Source organism: Xiphophorus hellerii, chromosome 12, assembly GCF_003331165.1.
Source record: "Xiphophorus hellerii strain 12219 chromosome 12, Xiphophorus_hellerii-4.1, whole genome shotgun sequence".
Taxonomy (NCBI): domain Eukaryota; kingdom Metazoa; phylum Chordata; class Actinopteri; order Cyprinodontiformes; family Poeciliidae; genus Xiphophorus; species Xiphophorus hellerii.
This window is the reverse complement of record NC_045683.1, coordinates 2,229,196-2,250,100: the sequence shown is the minus strand read 5'-3', so window position 1 is coordinate 2,250,100 and position 20,905 is coordinate 2,229,196. Positions and strand designations below refer to the sequence as shown.

General features: G+C 46.6%; 1 protein-coding gene across 1 annotated transcript in view; it reads right to left on the bottom strand.

Moving 5' to 3' along the window:
- Positions 1-20,179, bottom strand: part of dapk1 (death-associated protein kinase 1) — a 66,115-nt gene extending 45,936 nt beyond the window's left edge. The window contains exon 1 of the mRNA XM_032578293.1: positions 19,713-20,179. Within this exon, the coding sequence (XP_032434184.1) occupies positions 19,713-20,179 (467 nt within the window). The remainder of the gene's footprint in view (positions 1-19,712) is intronic.
- Positions 20,180-20,905: the final 726 nt, after the last annotated feature.

Sequence of the window (20,905 nt, the reverse complement as noted above, 5' to 3'; positions counted from 1 at the left end):
ACCGAGCTGCACCAAACTTGGCTTGAGTGATGCTGGTGTGATGTCTGAAAATTCTATGTCATCAGATTATGACGTCATCTAAGCCCCGCCCCCTCAGAACAGGAAGTGCTATTTTTTTCCTTGGAAACTTTCATCTATGGCTCTCTTGACCTAATCAAGGTGATTCTGTGTTGGATGACAGATAGGAAGTTGATCTCGCTTGCTTTAAAGTGCCAAGAGTTTTCAATGGCGGCAACGCCATTCGTATACGTTTGCCTCTACATTCCACATATTTTGACCGAGCTGCATCAAACTTGGCCTGAGTGATCCTGGAGGCTTGCCCGTCAATCCTACGTCATCACATTATGACGTCATCTAAGCCCCGCCCCCTCACAACAGGAAGTGCCGTTTTTTTTCCTTGGATAGCTCTGTTTATGGCTCTCTTGACCTAATCACGATGATTCGGATGATAAACTCTGTCAATGCTCGCTGCTGGCTGAACCGTGTGGGCGTGGCCAAACGGCGAATATCAGTCCCTCGCCATATACATACGTTTGGCTCTAATTCACACATGGATCATCCGATTGGCGCCAAACTGGATATGTATGACCTTTGTTCACCTCTTAAGAGCCCAACGGGTTTGAGATGTAATTTGACTCCACTGCGCCCCCTAAGTTAATACATCGGCCGTATCTCCTCGACGCATCGACCGATCTGCGCCAGATTTTTCGACAGTCGTCGGGGAGCGCCGCCGAACGCATTCACGCCTGTCGCCCGGTGGACGGGCGGGGAAAACGCGCGACAGCTTCTGCGGCGGCTGGCGGGCGGCGGTGCTGGAAACTGCGGCGGAGCTTCTGCGGTGGGGAGCGGGCTGCGGCTCTGGAAAACGCGCGAGAGCTTCTGCGGTGGCCGGAACCCCCGCGGTGGCCAATAGGCCGGAGCGGCGCTTGCTGCGAGGGCCGCCCGAGGCTGCTTGCAGCTTTAATTATTATTACGATTCTGCCCCCCCAAAGAGGCGCCTTTTTGGGGGCTTTATCATATTCAAAAACTCACCAAACTTGGCGGTGGCGACTAGAAAATTTAAAAATTTTGAATTTTAAGGTTGTCGCAAAAATCGCAAAAAAAATTGCTGAACGGCGGCAACTAGCAATTTTCTGTTGACACAATGGTATGAACGTACTTCATCGTAGAGACATGAAATTTGGTACACATGTAGAGCTCACCAAAAGACTCAGAACTTACATTTAATGTTATAAGCCAACTATCACAGGAAGTCGGCCATTTTGTATTGAACGTCCATTTTTTACCTCGATTTTGACGTTTACAGCCTTCGTATTTGATCGAACTCCTCCTAGGGATTTCGATTGATCGACTTCAAACTTGGTCAGTCTGATCATAAGGCATGTTTGATTTAAAGTTATCAAATTGGTGAGTTTTGGAGCATGTTGAAGGGGGGTTAGCAGGGGTCAAAGTTCACCTACTCGCCATGAAACACGAAACTCTTATATTTCCTATACAAAAACACATAGAGGGACCAAACTTTCAGTGATTGATCGTCATCGGGTGCCCTACAATACCCTATGGTCAAATGATGACATCACTTAGGCCACGCCCCCTGAGAACAGGAAGTGTCATGTTTTACTGTGAACGGTCGCTATCTTAGCCCTTTGACCTCATCAATATGAAACTGTGTCCAGAGACAGAAGACATGTTGGTGTGTTGAGGATTCCAACCCTGACCGGCTTTGACATAGCAGGTGGGCGTGGCGGCGTGGCGAAGTGACCTGTAACGCCGTTGCCATACGTTTGGCTCTGAATTCCACAATTTCGGGCCCAGCTGCTCCAAACTCACTAGGATGGATCCTTATCCACTCACCGACAGGAATTCATAACAAAATTTGGTGGGCGTGGCCTAATTTCTCTATAGCGACCCCTAGAGTATTTTAAATGAACAGCCCCAAGCCATGCTTAAACCTAGAATTACGAAACTTGGTACACATGTGTATTTTGTCGGGACGTACAAAAAAGTCTCTTAGAGCTATGCTCTAAACCCAACAGGAAGTCGGCCATTTTAGATTGAATTTCATTTGACCTCGATTTTGACGTTTACAGCATTCGTATTTGATCGAACTCCTCCTAGGGATTTCGATTGATCGGCTTCAAACTCGGTCAGTCTGATCATAAGGCATGTCTGATTTAAAGTTATCAAATTGGTGACTGTATGAGCTTGCTGAAGGGGGGTTACCAGGGGTCAAAGTTCACCTACTCGCCATGAAACACGAAACTCTTATATATCCTGCACAGAAACTCACAGAGACACCAAATTTTCAGTTATTGATCAACAATAGGTGTCCTAAAATACCCTGTGGTGAAATGATGACATCGCTTAGGCCACGCCCCCTGAGAACAGGAAGTGTCATGTTTTACTGTGAACGGTCGCTATCTTAGCCCTTTGACCTAATCAACATGAACCTGTGTCCAGAGACAGAAGACATGTTGGTGTGTTGAGGTTTCCAACCCTGACCGGCTTTGAGATAGCAGCTGGGCGTGGCGGCGTGGCGAAGTGACCTGTAACGCCGATGCCATACGTTTGCTTCTAGATTCCACATGTTTCGACCGAGCTGCACCAAACTTGGCTTGAGTGATGCTGGTGTGATACCTGAAAATTCTATGTCATCAGATTATGACGTCATCTAAGCCCCGCCCCCTCAGAACAGGAAGTGCTATTTTTTTCCTTGGAAACTTTCATCTATGGCTCTCTTGACCTAATCAAGGTGATTCTGTGTTGGATGACAGATAGGAAGTTGGTCTCGCTTGCTTTAAAGTGCCAAGAGTTTTCAATGGCGGCAACGCCGTTCGTATACGTTTGCCTCTACATTCCACATATTTTGACCGAGCTGCATCAAACTTGGCCTGAGTGATCCTGGAGGCTTGCCCGTCAATCCTACGTCATCACATTATGACGTCATCTAAGCCCCGCCCCCTCGGAACCGGAAGTGCCGTTTTTTTCCTTGGAAAGCTCTGTTTATGGCTCTCTTGACCTAATCAAGGTGATTCTGTGTTGGATGACAGATAGGAAGTTGGTCTCGCTTGCTTTAAAGTGCCAAGAGTTTTCAATGGCGGCAACGCCGTTCGTATACGTTTGCCTCTACATTCCACATATTTTGACCGAGCTGCATCAAACTTGGCCTGAGTGATCCTGGAGGCTTGCCCGTCGATCCTACGTCATCACATTATGACGTCATCTAAGCCCCGCCCCCTCACAACAGGAAGTGCCGTTTTTTTTTCCTTGGAAAGCTCCGTTTATGGCTCTCTTGACCTAATCACGATGATTCGGATGATAAACTCTGTCAATGCTCGCTGCTGGCTGAACCGTGTGGGCGTGGCCAAACGGCGAATATCAGTCCCTCGCCATATTCATACGTTTGGCTCTAATTCACACATGGATCATCCGATTGGCGCCAAACTGGATATGTATGACCTTTGTTCACCTCTAAAGAGCCCGACGGGTTTGAGATGTAATTTGACTCCACTGCGCCCCCTAAGTTAATACATCGGCCGTATCTCCTCGACGCATCGACCGATCTGCGCCAGATTTTTTGACAGTCGTCGGGGAGCGCCGCCGAATGCATTCACGCCTGTCGCCCGGTGGACGGGCGGGGAAAATGCGCGACAGCTTCTGCGGCGGCTGGCGGGCGGCGGTGCTGGAAACTGCGGCGGAGCTTCTGCGGTGGGGAGCGGGCTGCGGCTCTGGAAAACGCGCGAGAGCTTCTGCGGTGGCCGGAAGCCCCGCGGTGGCCAATAGGCCGGAGCGGCGCTTGCTGCGAGGGCCGCCCGAGGCTGCTTGCAGCTTTAATTATTATTATTCTTACCCCCTCTTCGTGCGCCTTTTTGGGGGCTTTATCATATTCAAAAACTCACCAAACTTGGCGGTCGCGACTAGGCGGTTTAAAAATTTTGAATTTTAAGGTCGTTGCAAAAATCGCAAAAAAAATTGCTCAACGGCGGCAACTAGCAATTTTCAACGGAACCTTTGCAATTCATTTATTTCATCGTACAGACATGAAATTTGGTACACATGTAGAGCTCAAAAAGACATTCAGAATTTGGTATAGATTTCATAGTGCAACTATCACAGGAAGTCGGCCATTTTGTATTGAACGTCCATTTTTTACCTCGATTTTGACGTTTACAGCCTTCGTATTTGATCGAACTCCTCCTAGGGATTTCGATTGATCGGCTTCAAACTCGGTCAGTCTGATCATAAGGCATGTTTGATTTAAAGTTATCAAATTGGTGAGTTTTGGAGCATGTTGAAGGGGGGTTAGCAGGGGTCAAAGTTCACCTACTCGCCATGAAACACGAAACTCTTATATTTCCTATACAAAAACACATAGAGGGACCAAACTTTCAGTGATTGATCGTCATCGGGTGCCCTACACTACCCTATGGTCAAATGATGACATCACTTAGGCCACGCCCCCTGAGAACAGGAAGTGTCATGTTTTACTGTGAACGGTCGCTATCTTAGCCCTTTCACCTAATCAACATGAAACTGTGTCCAGAGACAGAAGACATGTTGGTGTGTTGAGGATTCCAACCCTGACCGGCTTTGACATAGCAGGTGGGCGTGGCGGCGTGGCGAAGTGACCTGTAACGCCGTTGCCATACGTTTGGCTCTGAATTCCACAATTTCGGGCCCAGCTGCTCCAAACTCACTAGGATGGATCCTTATCCACCCACCGATAGGAATTCATAACAAAATTTGGTGGGCGTGGCCTAATTTCTCTATAGCGACCCCTAGAGTATTTTAAATGAACAGCCCCAAGCCATGCTTAAACCTAGAATTACGAAACTTGGTACACATGTGTATCTTGTCGGGCCGTACAAAAAAGTCTCTTAGAGCCATGCTCTAAACCCAACAGGAAGTCGGCCATTTTAGATTGAATTTCATTTGACCTCGATTTTGACGTTCACAGCATTCGTATTTGATCGAACTCCTCCTAGGGATTTCGATTGATCGGCTTCAAACTCGGTCAGTCTGATCATAAGGCATGTCTGATTTAAAGTTATCAAATTGGTGACTGTATGAGCTTGCTGAAGGGGGGTTACCAGGGGTCAAAGTTCACCTACTCGCCATGAAACACGAAACTCTTATATATCCTGCACAGAAACTCACAGAGACACCAAATTTTCAGTTATTGATCAACAATAGGTGTCCTAAAATACCCTGTGGTGAAATTATGACATCGCTTAGGCCACGCCCCCTGAGAACAGGAAGTGTCATGTTTTACTGTGAACGGTCGCTATTTTAGCCCTTTGACCTAATCAACATGAAACTGTGTCCAGAGACAGAAGACATGTTGGTGTGTTGTGGATTCAAGCCCTGACCGGCTGCGATGAAGCAGCTGGGTTTGGCGGCGTGGCGAAGTGACCTGTAACGCCGATGCCATACGTTTGCTTCTAGATTCCACATGTTTCGACCGAGCTGCACCAAACTTGGCCTCAGTGATGCTGTTGTGATGCCTGACAATGCTATGTCATCATATTATGACGTCATCTAAGCCCCGCCCCCTCAGAATGAATTAGAGAGATCTTCTGTGTAATTACATAATAAACAGTACATGTTCGTCGTTTGTAGGGCAATGCTGCCCTCTGCTGGCCACTGAAATAGTTTCATTATTTCAGTAATTCGACACCAGAGGGCAGCATTGCCCTGCAGATGAAATTCTTCGATTTTGTAATACACAGGAAAAAATGAAAAATTGGTATTTCTAACACAAAAACTCACAGAGACTCCAAACTTTCAGTGATTGATCGTCATCAGGTGGCCTACAATACCATATGGTCAAATGATGACATCACGTAGGCCACGCCCCCTGAGAACAGGAAGTGTCATGTTTTACTGTGAACGGTCGCTCTCTTAGCCCTTTGACCTAATCAACATGAACCTGTGTCCAGAGACAGAAGACATGTTGGTGTGTTGAGGTTTCCAACCCTGACCGGCTTTGAGATAGCAGCTGGGCGTGGCGGCGTGGCGAAGTGACCTGTAACGCCGATGCCATACTTTTGCTTCTAGATTCCACATGTTTCGACCGAGCTGCACCAAACTTGCCTTGAGTGATGCTGGTGTGATGTCTGAAAATTCTATGTCATCAGATTATGACGTCATCTAAGCCCCGCCCCCTCAGAACAGGAAGTGCTATTTTTTTCCTTGGAAACTTTCATCTATGGCTCTCTTGACCTAATCAAGGTGATTCTGTGTTGGATGACAGATAGGAAGTTGATCTCGCTTGCTTTAAAGTGCCAAGAGTTTTCAATGGCGGCAACGCCGTTCGTATACGTTTGCCTCTACATTCCACATATTTTGACCGAGCTGCATCAAACTTGGCCTGAGTGATCCTGGATGCTTGCCCGTCAATCCTACGTCATCACATTATGACGTCATCTAAGCCCCGCCCCCTCGGAACAGGAAGTGCCGTTTTTTTTACTTGGATAGCTCTGTTTATGGCTCTCTTGACCTAATCAAGGTGATTCTGTGTTGGATGACAGATAGGAAGTTGGTCTCGCTTGCTTTAAAGTGCCAAGAGTTTTCAATGGCGGCAACGCCGTTCGTATACGTTTGCCTCTACATTCCACATATTTTGACCGAGCTGCATCAAACTTTGCCTGAGTAATCCTGGTGGTATGCCCGTCGATCCTACGTCATCATATTATGACGTCATCTAAGCCCCGCCCCCTCAGAACAGGAAGTGCCGTTTTTTTACTTGGAAAGCTCCGTTTATGGCTCTCTTGACCTAATCAAGATGATTCGGATGATAAACTCTGTCAATGCTCGCTGCTGGTTGAACCATGTGGGCGTGGCCAAACGGCGAATATCAGTCCCTCGCCATATGCATACGTTTGGCTCTTATTCAGGCATAGATCATCCGATTGGCGCCAAACTGGATATGTATGACCTTTGTTCACCTCTAAAGAGCCCAACGAGTTTGAAATGTAATTTGGCTCCACTGCGCCCCCTAAGTTAATACATGGGTTGTATCTCCTCGACGCATCGACCGATCTGCGCCAGATTTTTCGACAGTCGTCGGGCAGCGCCGCCGAACGCATTCACGCGTGTCGCCCGGTGGACGGGCGGGGAAAATGCGCGACAGCTTCTGCGGCGGCTGGCGGGCGGCGGTGCTGGAAACTGCGGCGGAGCTTCCGCGGTGGGGAGCGAGCTGCGGCTCTGGAAACCGCGCGAGAGCTTCTGCGGTGGCCGGAACCCCCGCGGTGGCCAATAGGCCGGAGCGGCGCTTGCTGCGAGGGCCGCCCGAGGCTGCTTGCAGCTTTAATTATTATTCTGCCCCCCTCTTCGTGTGCCTTTTGGGGGCTTTATCATATTCAAAAACTCACCAAACTTGGCGGTCGCAACTAGAAAATTTAAAAATTTTGAATTTTAAGGTTGTCGCAAGAATCGCAAAAAAAATTGCTGAACGGCGGCAACTAGCAATTTTCTGTTGACACAATGGTATGAACGTACTTCATCGTAGAGACATGAAATTTGGTACACTTGTAGAGCTCACCAAAAGACTCAGAACTTACATTTAATGTTATAAGCCAACTATCACAGAAAGTCGGCCATTTTGTATTGAACGTCCATTTTTTACCTCGATTTTGACGTTTACAGCCTTCGTATTTGATCGAACTCCTCCTAGGGATTTCGATTGATCGACTTCAAACTCGGTCAGTCTGATCATAAGGCATGTTTGATTTAAAGTTATCAAATTGGTGAGTTTTGGAGCATGTTGAAGGGGGGTTAGCAGGGGTCAAAGTTCACCTACTCGCCATGAAACACGAAACTCTTATATTTCCTATATAAAAACACAAAGAGGGACCAAACTTTCAGTGATTGATCGGCATCGGGTGCCCTACAATACCCTATGGTCAAATGATGACATCACTTAGGCCACGCCCCCTGAGAACAGGAAGTGTCATGTTTTACTGTGAACGGTCGCTATCTTAGCCCTTTGACCTAATCAACATGAAACTGTGTCCAGAGACAGAAGACATGTTGGTGTGTTGTGGATTCCAACCCCGACCGGCTTTGACATAGCAGGTGGGCGTGGCGGCGTGGCGAAGTGACCTGTAACGCCGTTGCCATACGTTTGGCTCTGAATTCCACAATTTCGGGCCCAGCTGCTCCAAACTTACTAGGATGGATCCTTATCCACCCACCGACCGGAATTCATAACAAAATTTGGTGGGCGTGGCCTAATTTCTCTATAGCGACCCCTAGAGTATTTTAAATGAACAGCCCTAAGCCATGCTTAAACCTAGAATTACGAAACTTGGTACACATGTGTATCTTGTCAGGACGTACAAAAAAGTCTATTAGAGCCATGGTCGAAACCCAACAGGAAGTCGGCCATTTTGTATTGAAGGTCCATTTTGGACCTCGAGTTTGACGTTTACAGCCTTTGCATTTGATCGAACTCCTCCTAGGGATTTCGATTGATCGGCTTCAAACTCGGTCAGTCTGATCATAAGGCATGTCTGATTTAAAGTTATCAAATTGGTGACTGTCTGAGATTGCTGAAGGGGGGTTACCAGGGGTCAAAGTTCACCTACACGCCATGAAACACGAAACTCTTATATTTCCTATACAAAAACACATAGAGGGACCAAACTTTCAGTGATTGATCGTCATCGGGTGCCCTACAATACCCTATGGTCAAATGATGACATCACTTAGGCCACGCCCCCTGAGAACAGGAAGTGTCATGTTTTACTGTGAACGGTCGCTATCTTAGCCCTTTGACCTCATCAACATGAAACTGTGTCCAGAGACAGAAGACATGTTGGTGTGTTGTGGATTCAAGCCCTGACCGGCTGCGATGAAGCAGCTGGGTGCGGCGGCATGGCGAAGTGACCTGTAACGCCGATGCCATACGTTTGCTTCTAGATTCCACATGTTTCGACCGAGCTGCACCAAACTTGGCTTGAGTGATGCTGGTGTGATACCTGAAAATTCTATGTCATCAGATTATGACGTCATCTAAGCCCCGCCCCCTCAGAACAGGAAGTGCTATTTTTTCCTTGGAAACTTTCATCTATGGCTCTCTTGACCTAATCAAGGTGATTCTGTGTTGGATGACAGATAGGAAGTTGGTCTCGCTTGCTTTAAAGTGCCAAGAGTTTTCAATGGCGGCAACGCCGTTCGTATACGTTTGCCTCTACATTCCACATATTTTGACCGAGCTGCATCAAACTTGGCCTGAGTGATCCTGGAGGCTTGCCCGTCGATCCTACGTCATCACATTATGACGTCATCTAAGCCCCGCCCCTCGGAACCGGAAGTGCCGTTTTTTTCCTTGGAAAGCTCTGTTTATGGCTCTCTTGACCTAATCAAGGTGATTCTGTGTTGGATGACAGATAGGAAGTTGGTCTCGCTTGCTTTAAAGTGCCAAGAGTTTTCAATGGCGGCAACACCGTTCGTATACGTTTGCCTCTACATTCCACATATTTTGACCGAGCTGCATCAAACTTGGCCTGAGTGATCCTGGAGGCTTGCCCGTCGATCCTACGTCATCACATTGTGACGTCATCTAAGCCCCGCCCCCTCGGAACCGGAAGTGCCGTTTTTTTCCTTGGAAAGCTCTGTTTATGGCTCTCTTGACCTAATCAAGGTGATTCTGTGTTGGATGACAGATAGGAAGTTGGTCTCGCTTGCTTTAAAGTGCCAAGAGTTTTCAATGGCGGCAACGCCGTTCGTATACGTTTGCCTCTACATTCCACATATTTTGACCGAGCTGCATCAAACTTGGCCTGAGTGATCCTGGAGGCTTGCCCGTCGATCCTACGTCATCATATTATGACGTAATCTAAGCCCCGCCCCTCGGAACTGGAAGTGCCGTTTTTTTTCCTTGGAAAGCTCCGTTTATGGCTCTCTTGACCTAATCAAGATGATTCGGATGATAAACTCTGTCAATGCTCACTGCTGGCTGAACCGTGTGGGCGTGGCCAAATGGCGAATATCAGTCCCTCGCCATATACATACGTTTGGCTCTAATTCACACATGGATCATCCGATTGGCGCCAAACTGGATATGTATGACCTTTGTTCTGCTCTAAAGAGCCCAACGGGTTTGAGATGTAATTTGGGGAAAATGCGCGACAGCTTCTGCAGCGGCTAGCGGGCGGCGGTGCTGGAAACTGCGGCAGAGCTTCTGCGGTGGGGAGCGGGCTGCGGCTCTGGAAAACGCGCGAGAGCTTCTGCGGTGGCCGGAACCCCCGCGGTGGCCAATAGGCCGGAGCGGCGCTTGCTGCGAGGGCCGCCCGAGGCTGCTTGCAGCTTTAATTAGGCCCGAGCAGCAAAGCGCTGCGAAGGCCTATTGTATCTGTACTGTTTATTATTAGGCCCGAGCAGCAAAGCGCTGCGAAGGCCTATTGTTTCTGTACTGTTTCTTATTAGGCCCGAGCAGCAAAGCGCTGCGAAGGCCTATTGTTTCTGTACTGTTTCTTATTAGGCCCGAGCAGCAAAGCGCTGCGAAGGCCTATTGTATCTGTACTGTTTCTTATTATTATTACGATTCTGCCCCCCTAAAGAGGTGCCTTTTTGGGGGCTTTATCATATTCAAAAACTCACCAAACTTGGCGGTCGCGACTAGAAAATTTAAAAATTTTGAATTTTAAGGTTGTCGCAAAAATCGCAAAAAAAATTGCTCAACGGCGGCAACTAGCAATTTTCTGTTGACACAATGGTATGAACGTACTTCATCGTAGAGACATGAAATTTGGTACACTTGTAGGTTGAGCATATCTCCTCAACGCATCGACCGATCTGCACCAGATTTTTTGACGGTCGTCGGGGAGCGCTGCCGAACGCATTCACGCGTGTCGCCTGGTGGATGGGTGTGGAAAATGCGCGACAGCTTCTGCGGTGGCTAGCGGGCGGCGGTGCTGGAAACTGCGGCGGAGCTTCTGCGATGGGGAGTTGGCTGCGGCTCTGGAAATTGTGCGAGAGCTTATGCGGTGGCTGGAACCCCCGCGGTGGCCAATAGGCCGGAGCGGCGCTTGCTGCGAGGGCCGCCCGAGGCTGCTTGCAGCTTTAATTCTTCTTACGATTCTGCCCCCCTCTTCGTGTGCCTTTTTGGGGGCTTTATCATATTCAAAAACTCACCAAACTTGGCGGAAGCGACTAGGCGGTTTAAAAAATTTTGAATTTTAAGGTCGCCGCAAAAATCGCAAAAAAATTGCTCAACGGCGGCAACTAGCAATTTTCAAAAGACCCATTGCTATTCACTTACTTCATCGTAGAGACTTGAAATTCGGTACAGTTGTAGAGCTCACTAAGACGCTCAGAATTTACAAGTAATGTCATAGTGCAAGTATCGCAGGAAGTCGGCCATGTTGGATTGAAGGTCCATTTCGGACCCTGATTTGGCCGTTTACAGCCTTCGTATTTGATCGAACTCCTCCTAGGGATTTCGATTGATCGGCTTCAAACTCGGTCAGTCTGATCATAAGGCATGTTTGATTTAAAGTTATCAAATTGGTGAGTTTTGGAGCATGTTGAAGGGGGGTTAGCAGGGGTCAAAGTTCACCTACTCGCCATGAAACACGAAACTCTTATATTTCCTATACAAAAACACATAGAGGGACCAAACTTTCAGTGATTGATCGTCATCGGGTGCCCTACACTACCCTATGGTCAAATGATGACATCACTTAGGCCACGCCCCCTGAGAACAGGAAGTGTCATGTTTTACTGTGAACGGTCGCTATTTTAGCCCTTTGACCTAATCAACATGAAACTGTGTCCAGAGACAGAAGACATGTTGGTGTGTTGTGGATTCAAGCCCTGACCGGCTGCGATGAAGCAGCTGGGTTTGGCGGCGTGGCGAAGTGACCTGTAACGCCGATGCCATACGTTTGCTTCTAGATTCCACATGTTTCGACCGAGCTGCACCAAACTTGGCTTGAGTGATGCTGGTGTGATACCTGAAAATTCTATGTCATCAGATTATGACGTCATCTAAGCCCCGCCCCCTCAGAACAGGAAGTGCTATTTTTTTCCTTGGAAACTTTCATCTATGGCTCTCTTGACCTAATCAAGGTGATTCTGTGTTGGATGACAGATAGGAAGTTGGTCTCGCTTGCTTTAAAGTGCCAAGAGTTTTCAATGGCGGCAACGCCGTTCGTATACGTTTGCCTCTACATTCCACATATTTTGACCGAGCTGCATCAAACTTTGCCTGAGTAATCCTGGTGGTATGCCCGTCGATCCTACGTCATCATATTATGACGTCATCTAAGCCCCGCCCCCTCAGAACAGGAAGTGCCGTTTTTTTACTTGGAAAGCTCCGTTTATGGCTCTCTTGACCTAATCAAGATGATTCGGATGATAAACTCTGTCAATGCTCGCTGCTGGCTGAACCGTGTGGGCGTGGCCAAATGGCGAATATCAGTCCCTCGCCATATGCATACGTTTGGCTCTTATTCACGCATGGATCATCCGATTGGCGCCAAACTGGATATGTATGACCTTTGTTCACCTCTAAAGAGCCCGACTATGTTGAAATGTAATTTGACTCCACTGCGCCCCCTAAGTTAATACATGGGCTGTATCTCCTCGAGGCATCGACCGATCTGCACCAGATTTTTTGACAGTCGTCGGGGAGCGCCGCCGAACGCATTCACACCTGTCGCCCGGTGGACGGGCGGGGGAAATGCGCGACAGCTCCTGCGGCGGCTAACGGGCGGCGGTGCTGGAAACTGCGGCAGAGCTTCTGCGGTGGGGAGCGGGCTGCGGCTCTGGAAAACGTGCGAGAGCTTCTGCGGTGGCCGGAACCCCCGCGGTGGCCAATAGGCCGGAGCGGCGCTTGCTGCGAGGGCCGCCCGAGGCTGCTTGCAGCTTTAATTATTATTACGATTCTGCCCCCCCAAAGAGGCGCCTTTTTGGGGGCTTTATCATATTCAAAAACTCACCAAACTTGGCGGTCGCGACTAGAAAAATTCAAAATTTTGAATTTTAAGGTTGTCGGCAAAAATCGCAAAAAAAATTGCTGAACGGCAGCAACTAGCAATTTTCTGTTGACACAATGGTATGAACGTACTTCATCGTAGAGACATGAAATTTGGTACACTTGTAGAGCTCACCAAAAGACTCAGAACTTACATTTAATGTTATAAGCCAACTATCACAGGAAGTCGGCCATTTTGGTATTGAACGTCCATTTTTTACCTCGATTTTGACGTTTACAGCCTTCGTATTTGATCGAACACTCCTCCTAGGGATTTCGATTGATCGACTTCAAACTGGTCAGTCTGATCATAAGGCATGTTTGATTTAAAGTTATCAAATTGGTGAGTTTTGGAGCATGTTGAAGGGGGGGTTAGCAGGGGTCAAAGTTCACCTACTCGCCATGAAACACGAAACTCTTATATTTCCTATACAAAAACACATAGAGGGACCAAACTTTCAGTGATTGATCGTCATCGGGTGCCCTACAATACCCTGTGGTGAAAATGATGACATCACTTAGGCCACGCCCCCTGAGAACAGGAAGTGTCATGTTTTACTGTGAACGGTCGCTATCTTAGCCCTTTGACCTCATCAACATGAAACTGTGTCCAGAGACAGAAGACATGTTGGTGTGTTGAGCATTCCAACCCCGACCGGCTTTGACATAGCAGGTGGGCGTGGCGGCGTGGCGAAGTGACCTGTAACGCCGTTGCCATACGTTTGGCTCTGAATTCCACAATTTCGGGCCCAGCTGCTCCAAACTCACTAGGATGGATCCTTATCCACCCACCGACAGGAATTCATAACAATATTTGGTGGGCGTGGCCTAATTTATCTATAGCGACCCCTAGAGTATTTTAAATGAACAGCCCCAAGCCATGCTTAACCTAGAATTACGAAACTTGGTACATATGTGTATCTTGTCAGGACGTACAAAAAAGTCTATTAGAGCTATGGTCGAAACCCAACAGGAAGTCGGCCATTTGTATTGAACGTCCATTTTGGACCTCGACTTTGACGTTTACAGCCTTGGCATTTGATCGAACTCCTCCTAGGGATTTCGATTGATCGGCTTCAAACTCGGTCAGTCTGATCATAAGGCATGTTTGATTTAAAGTTATCAAATTGGTGACTGCATGAGCTTGTTGAAGGGGGGTTAGCAGGGGTCAAAGTTCACCTACTCGCCATGAAACACGAAACTCTTATATTTCCTATACAAAAACACAGAGAGGGACCAAACTTTCATTGATTGATTGTCATCGGGTGTCCCTAAAATACCCTGTGGTGAAATTATTTTTTTAAGTAGGGCCACGCCCCCTGAGAACAGGAAGTGTCATGTTTTACTGTGAACGGTCGCTATCTTAGCCCTTTGACCTAATCAACATGAAACTGGTGTCCAGAGACAGAAGACATGTTGGTGTGTTGTGGATTCAAGCCCTGACCGGCTGCGATGAAGCAGCTGGGTGTGGCGCGTGGCGAAGTGAACTGTAACGCCGATGCCATACGTTTGCTTCTAGATTCCACATGTTTCGACCGAGCTGCACCAAACTTGGCCTGACTCATCCTGGTGTGATACCTGACAATGCTATGTCATCATATTATGACGTCATCTAAGCCCCGCCCCCTTAGAATGAATTAGAGAGATCTTCTGTGTAATTACATAATAAACAGTCCATGTTCGTTGTTTGTAGGGCAATGCTGCCCTCTGCTGCCCACTGAAATAGTTTCATTATTTCAGTAATTCGACACCAGAGGGCAGCATTGCCCTACGGAATGAAAGTTCAATGTTGTAATGGAGGAAAAAATTAAATAATTTGTAATTCTAACACAAAAATTCACAGAGACACCAAACGTTCAGTGATTGATCATAATCGAGTGTCCAATAATATCCAATGGTCAAATGATGACATCACTTAGGCCACGCCCCCTGAGAACAGGAAGTGTCATGTTTTACTGTGAACGGTCGCTATCTTAGCCCTTTGACCTAATCAACATGAAACTGTGTCCAGACACAGAAGACATGTTGGTGTGTTGAGGATTCCAACCCCGACCGACTTTGAGATAGCAGCTGGGCGTGGCGGCGTGGCGAAGTGACCTGTAACGCCGATGCCATACGTTTGCTTCTAGATTCCACATGTTTCGACCGAGTTGCACCAAACTTGGCTTGAGTGATCCTGGAGGCTTGCCCGTCAATCCTACGTCATCACATTATGACGTCATCTAAGCCCCGCCCCCTCGGAACCGGAAGTGCCGTTTTTTTCCTTGGAAAGCTCTGTTTATGGCTCTCTTGACCTAATCAAGGTGATTCTGTGTTGGATGACAGATAGGAAGTTGGTCTCGCTTGCTTTAAAGCGCCAAGAGTTTTCAATGGCGGCAACGCCGTTCGTATACGTTTGCCTCTACATTCCACATATTTTGACCGAGCTGCACAAATTTGGCATGAGTGTTCCTGGTGGGATGCCGGACGATCGTACGTCATCATATTATGACGTCATCTAAGCCCCGCCCCCTCAAAACAGGAAGTGCCGTTTTTTTCCTTTCAAAGCTCTGTTTATGGCTCTCTTGACCTAATCAAGATGATTCGGATGATAAACTCTGTCAATGCTCGCTGCTGGCTGAACCGTGTGGGCGTGGCCAAATGGCGAATATCAGTCCCTCGCCATATGCATACGTTTGGCTCTTATTCACGCATGGATCATCCGATTGGCGCCAAACTGGATATGCATGACCTTTGTTCACCTCTAAAGAGCCCAACTAGGTTGAAATGTAATTTGACTCCACTGCGCCCCCTAAGTTAATACATGGGCCGTATCTCCTCGACGCATCGACCGATCTGCACCAGATTTTTCGACAGTCGTCGGGGAGCGCTGCCGAACGCATTCACGCGTGTCGCCTGGTGGACGGGTGTGGAAAATGCGCGACAGCTTCTGCGGTGGCTAGCGGGCGGCGGTGCTGGAAACTGCGGCGGAGCTTCTGCGGTGGGGAGTTGGCTGCGGCTCTGGAAATCGTGCGAGAGCTTCTGCGGTGGCCGGAACCCCCGCGGTGGCCAATAGGCCGGAGCGGCGCTTGCTGCGAGGGCCGCCCGAGGCTGCTTGCAGCTTTAATTATTTTATTATTTTCTGCCCCCAAAGAGGAGCCTTTTTGGGGGCTTTATCATATTCAAAAACTCACCAAACTTGGCGGTCGCAACTAGAAAAATTAAAATTTTGAATTTTAAGGTTTCGCAAAAATCGCAAAAAAAATTGCTCAACGGCGGCAACTAGCAATTTTCTGTTGACACAATGGTATGAACGTACTTCATCGTACAGACATGAAATTTGGTACACTTGTAGAGCTCACAAAAGACTCAGAACTTACATTTAATGTTATAAGCCAACTATCACAGGAAGTCGGCCATTTTTATTGAAAGTCCATTTTTTTCCTCGATTTTGACGTTTACAGCCTTCGTATTTGATCGAACTCCTCCTAGGGATTTTGATTGATCCGCTTCAAACTTGGTCAGTCTGATCATAAGGCATGTCTGATTTAAAGTTATCAAATTGGTGAGTTTTGGAGCATGTTGAAGGGGGGTTAGCAGGGGTCAAATTTCACCTACTCGCCATGAAACACGAAACTCTTATATTTCCTATACAAAAACACAGAGAGGGACCAAACTTTCATTGATTGATCGTTATCGGGTGTCCTAAAATACCCTGTGGTGAAATTATTTTTTAAGTAGGCCACGCCCCCTGAGAACAGGAAGTGTCATGTTTTACTGTGAACGGTCGCTATCTTAGCCCTTTGACCTAATCAACATGAAACTGTGTCCAGAGACAGAAGACATGTTGGTGTGTTGAGTATTCCAACCCCGACCGGCTGCGATGAAGCAGGTGGGCGTGGCGGCGTTGCGAACGCCGTCGAATTTCGTTTGGCTCTGAATTCCACAATTTCGGGCCCAGCTGCTCCAAACTCACTAGGATGGATCCTTATCCACCCACCGACAGGAATTCATAACAAAATTTGGTGGGCGTGGCCTAATTTCTCTATAGCGACCCCTAGAGTATTTTAAATGAACAGCCCCAGCCATGCTTTAACCTAGAATTACGAAACTTGGTACATAGTGTATCTTGTCAGGATGTACAAAAAAGTCTATTAGAGCCATGGTCGAAACCCAACATGATGGTAGCTGTCTGATCCTCAACTGTTTCTGGTATAGAAACATCTTGATGTTCACTGTTTTCTCCAGAAATGTTTTCATTACTGACGGCTTTCAATGATGACTTTCTCTTGTTCTTACGTTGAGATTTCTTTGATGGCTTCTTCTCGTCTTGATGGTCTCCATTTTGTTGGGTTTCAGAGACGGTTTCTTCTTCAGTGATCTGCTGTTCTTTACCGATGACTGTTTCATTTGTATGATTCTCGTTTTTGATGGTAGCTGTCTGATCCCCAACTGTTTCCGGCACTGAAATTTCTTGTTCAATGTTTTTTCCAGAAGCCATTTCATTATTGAGAGTCTCCAGCTCAGAGGCAGCTTTTATTGCTGCCTTTCTCCTGATCTTACGTTTAGTTTCTTTGATGGCTTTTTCTCATCTTCCTGGTCTCCATTTTGTTGTGTTGTGGAGACAGTTTCTTCTTCAGTGATCTGCTGTTCTTCAGTGATCTGCTGTTCTTTAGAGATCACTGTTTCTTTTGTACGAATCTCGTTTTTAACAGAGGTTTTATGATCCTCAACTGTTTCTGGTGTAGAAACTACTTGATGTTCACCGTTTTCTCCAGAAGCCTTTTCAGTATTGAGGTTTTCCAGTTCAGAGGCAGCTTTCATTGCTGCCTTTCTCTTGTTCTTACGTTTAGGTTTCCTTGATGGCTTTTTCTCATCTTCCTGGTCCAGATTTTGTTGTGTTGTAGAGACCGTTTCTTCTTCGATCGCTTGCTGTACTTTACTGATGACCGTTTCATCTGTGTGATTCTCGTGTTTGATGGTAGCTGTCTGATCCTCAACTGTTTCTGGTATAGAAACATCTTGATGTTCACTGTTTTCTCCAGAAATGGTTTCATTACTGACAGCTTTCAATGATGACTCTCTCTTGTTCTTACGTTGAGATTTCTTTGATGTCTTCCTCTCGTCTTGATGGTCTCCATTTTGTTGGGTTTCAGAGACGGTTTCTTCTTCAGTGATCTGCTGTTCTTTACTGATGACTGTTTCTTTTGTATGAATCTCGTTTTTGATGGTAGCTGTCTGATCTCCAACTGTTTCTGATATAGAAACATCTTGATGTTCACTGTTTTCTCCTGAAACCTTTTCATTACTGAGCGTCTCCAGTTCAGAAACAGCTTTCATTGATGACTTTTTCCTGTTCTTACCTGGAGATCTCTTGAATAGCTTGGCCTGCAGATCCTGATGCCCATTCAGTTGCGTTTCAGAGGGCTGTTGTTTTGGCAATGAAAAGAGCTCAGTTTGTGTTGAAATCGTCGGATAAACTGGTTTGAATTGATAGCTGGTTTCCTGAACATCCATCTCAGTTTGTGTTGAAGTCGTTTGATGAACTGGTTTTAACTGATAGCTGGTTTCCTGAACATCCATCTCAGTTTGTGTTGAAACAGATGAATAATGGACTGTTTTCTGCTCTGGCCGGTCTTGTGAATCTGTCTGAATTTCAACAGAAACCACTGAATTCTTGCCTTGTCTTCTCTCTGAGAGTCCTTTCTTCATCAGATCTTTCTGCTGTTTAAGTTTAGCATTTAGTTTCTGATTGGTATTGAACATCTCATCAAGCTGTGCCATTAAGTACTTCTGTACTTCGATATATTCCAGTTCAGACTCTTTAAATTTGGCGAGACACTTACAGTTTGCTCGACTTGTTGCCTTTTCAGAAGAGTGGGGCAAATTCTGAATTTCAGTTAAACTCTCTCCTCGAACATTTTCTGCAGTTTGACTATCAGGAACCTCAGTTAAATTCTTGGTTTGGATGTTGTCCTTGGGCTTACCCATAGATGGACTTTTCTCCCCTTTCTGATCCAGTGTCTGCTGTGGTTTGAAGACGGATTCCTGGTTGGTGACTAGCTGTGTTGAAGGAATCACAGGGTTCTTGGAATAGCTTTCCTTTTTCAAGGAAGCTGCCTCATCAAGTTCTTGTGCTGGCATTGAAACACTTTGGGTTTCGATACTCTCAGCAAAAAAACTTACGTCGATGTGAGGGTCTGACTTTGGGAGCATTTTCCAAAACGTCTTCTTTCCGCTGCTGGGCAAAGCTGCCTGATAACGTTGGTTTTCCGGCAGAGGACCGTTATTGATGTCAATGTTTTCGGTAAAAAACGCAAGATCTATGCAAGCGTCTGACTCGGGGAAAGTTTTCCATAACAGCGGCGTCTTCTTGATGCGCTTAGTCTTTGATAACTGTTTTTCCCCTTTCTGATCCTCTTTCTTCTGTAATTTGGAGATGTTGTTCTTTTCAGTAACCAGTTGTGTTGTAGAAATCAACACAACTGGTTCCTCTTTGCAAATCTTCTTTAAGGAATCTTCCTGATTACCTTCTTCTTCAGGCAGAGAAGTGTCCTGCTTTTTAACATTTTCAGTGCCAGACGTAGAGGGCTGCTCCTTCTCTGGTGTCTCCTGCAGTACGGAGATCGATTCCTGTTTGGTAACCAGTGAATCATTTTCCATTCCAGTACCTTCAGCTGAAATCCTTAGATCAGCAGGGGCATGTTTCTCCAACCAGATTTGAAATGGTATCATTTTCTTCTTGTTGCGCCTCGTTGTTGGTGGCTGTTTCTTAGACTTAGAGGGCTGTTCCTTCTCTGTTATATCAATTGTCTCCTGCACTCCAGCGGTGGACTCTTCTTCGCTGACCAGTGAATCGTTCTGCTTCTCAGTATTTCCTGCAGAAATCTCTTGTTCAGTGGGGACGTGTTCCTCCGACCAGGTTTTAAATGGTACCTGGTTCTTCTCATTGGACTCACTCTCAGGTGGCTGTCTGTCCCCTTTTTGATCCACAGTCTCTAGTGCTTTGGTGATTGATTCATTTTCAACCACCAGTGAAGCGTCCTGCTGTTCGATACTTTCAGCAGAAATCTTAAGCTCCTCAGGTGCGTGCAGCTCCCACCAGACTGCAAACGACACCTTCTTCTTCTTGCGCTTGGGTGGCGTGGGTGGCTGGAACTCCCTTTCAACAATGTTGTCGGATTCAACCTCTTCAACTCTAGGCTGGTTGGACTGCATTGTAACCTTTGCTTGTTTCAGTTTCTAAGATAAATCAATTCTCTAGATACTCAGTTAAGTTTTCACGTTAAGCTTGATGTCAATCTCCAAAAGAAATGTTCACCAAACAAAGTTGAAAATCTTACTGCAAACTGCTAAATAAATTCTCAAGAGAAATGTATCAACAACGGCTGCTAAACGGCTGTGATGAAAGTAGATCAGTGTGAGGAGCTTATATCATCGCTGGTGATGTCAGAATTCTGCCTTTGGAGTTATATTGTGATGTCACATTGTGATGTCACAGTTCCGTTTGATATTCAGAGCGGGCTTGTCTGATGGATTTTTTATTAACAGGACGGATGCGCGCGCAACCTGGCTACAGAAAGAGTCAGTGGGTTTTTAAACTGTCACTGGTTGCCATAGTTACCAGTGAGGTGCGGTCACGGGAGGCAAGTGAGGCAGAGCCTCACCTGTCATAATGGAAAAATATAATGAAAAAATAATTTAGATTGCTATTTTCTCCATGTGGTTTGTACTGTAAAGTATTTATTTTTTATTTAGCTTGACCAATTTTGATTCTTTTTTCTTCAAAATCGCTGAATTATTGCATTTTTCCATTCAAATGCTCGGAAGCGCAGCTGGTGAAGCAGCAGAGAGCTGAGCCTCACCTGGGATTGCGCAACCTCTCGCTAACTGCCATGCTATGAGACCATGCTCCTCCTGTCTGAACGTTGCCAATAAAATGGC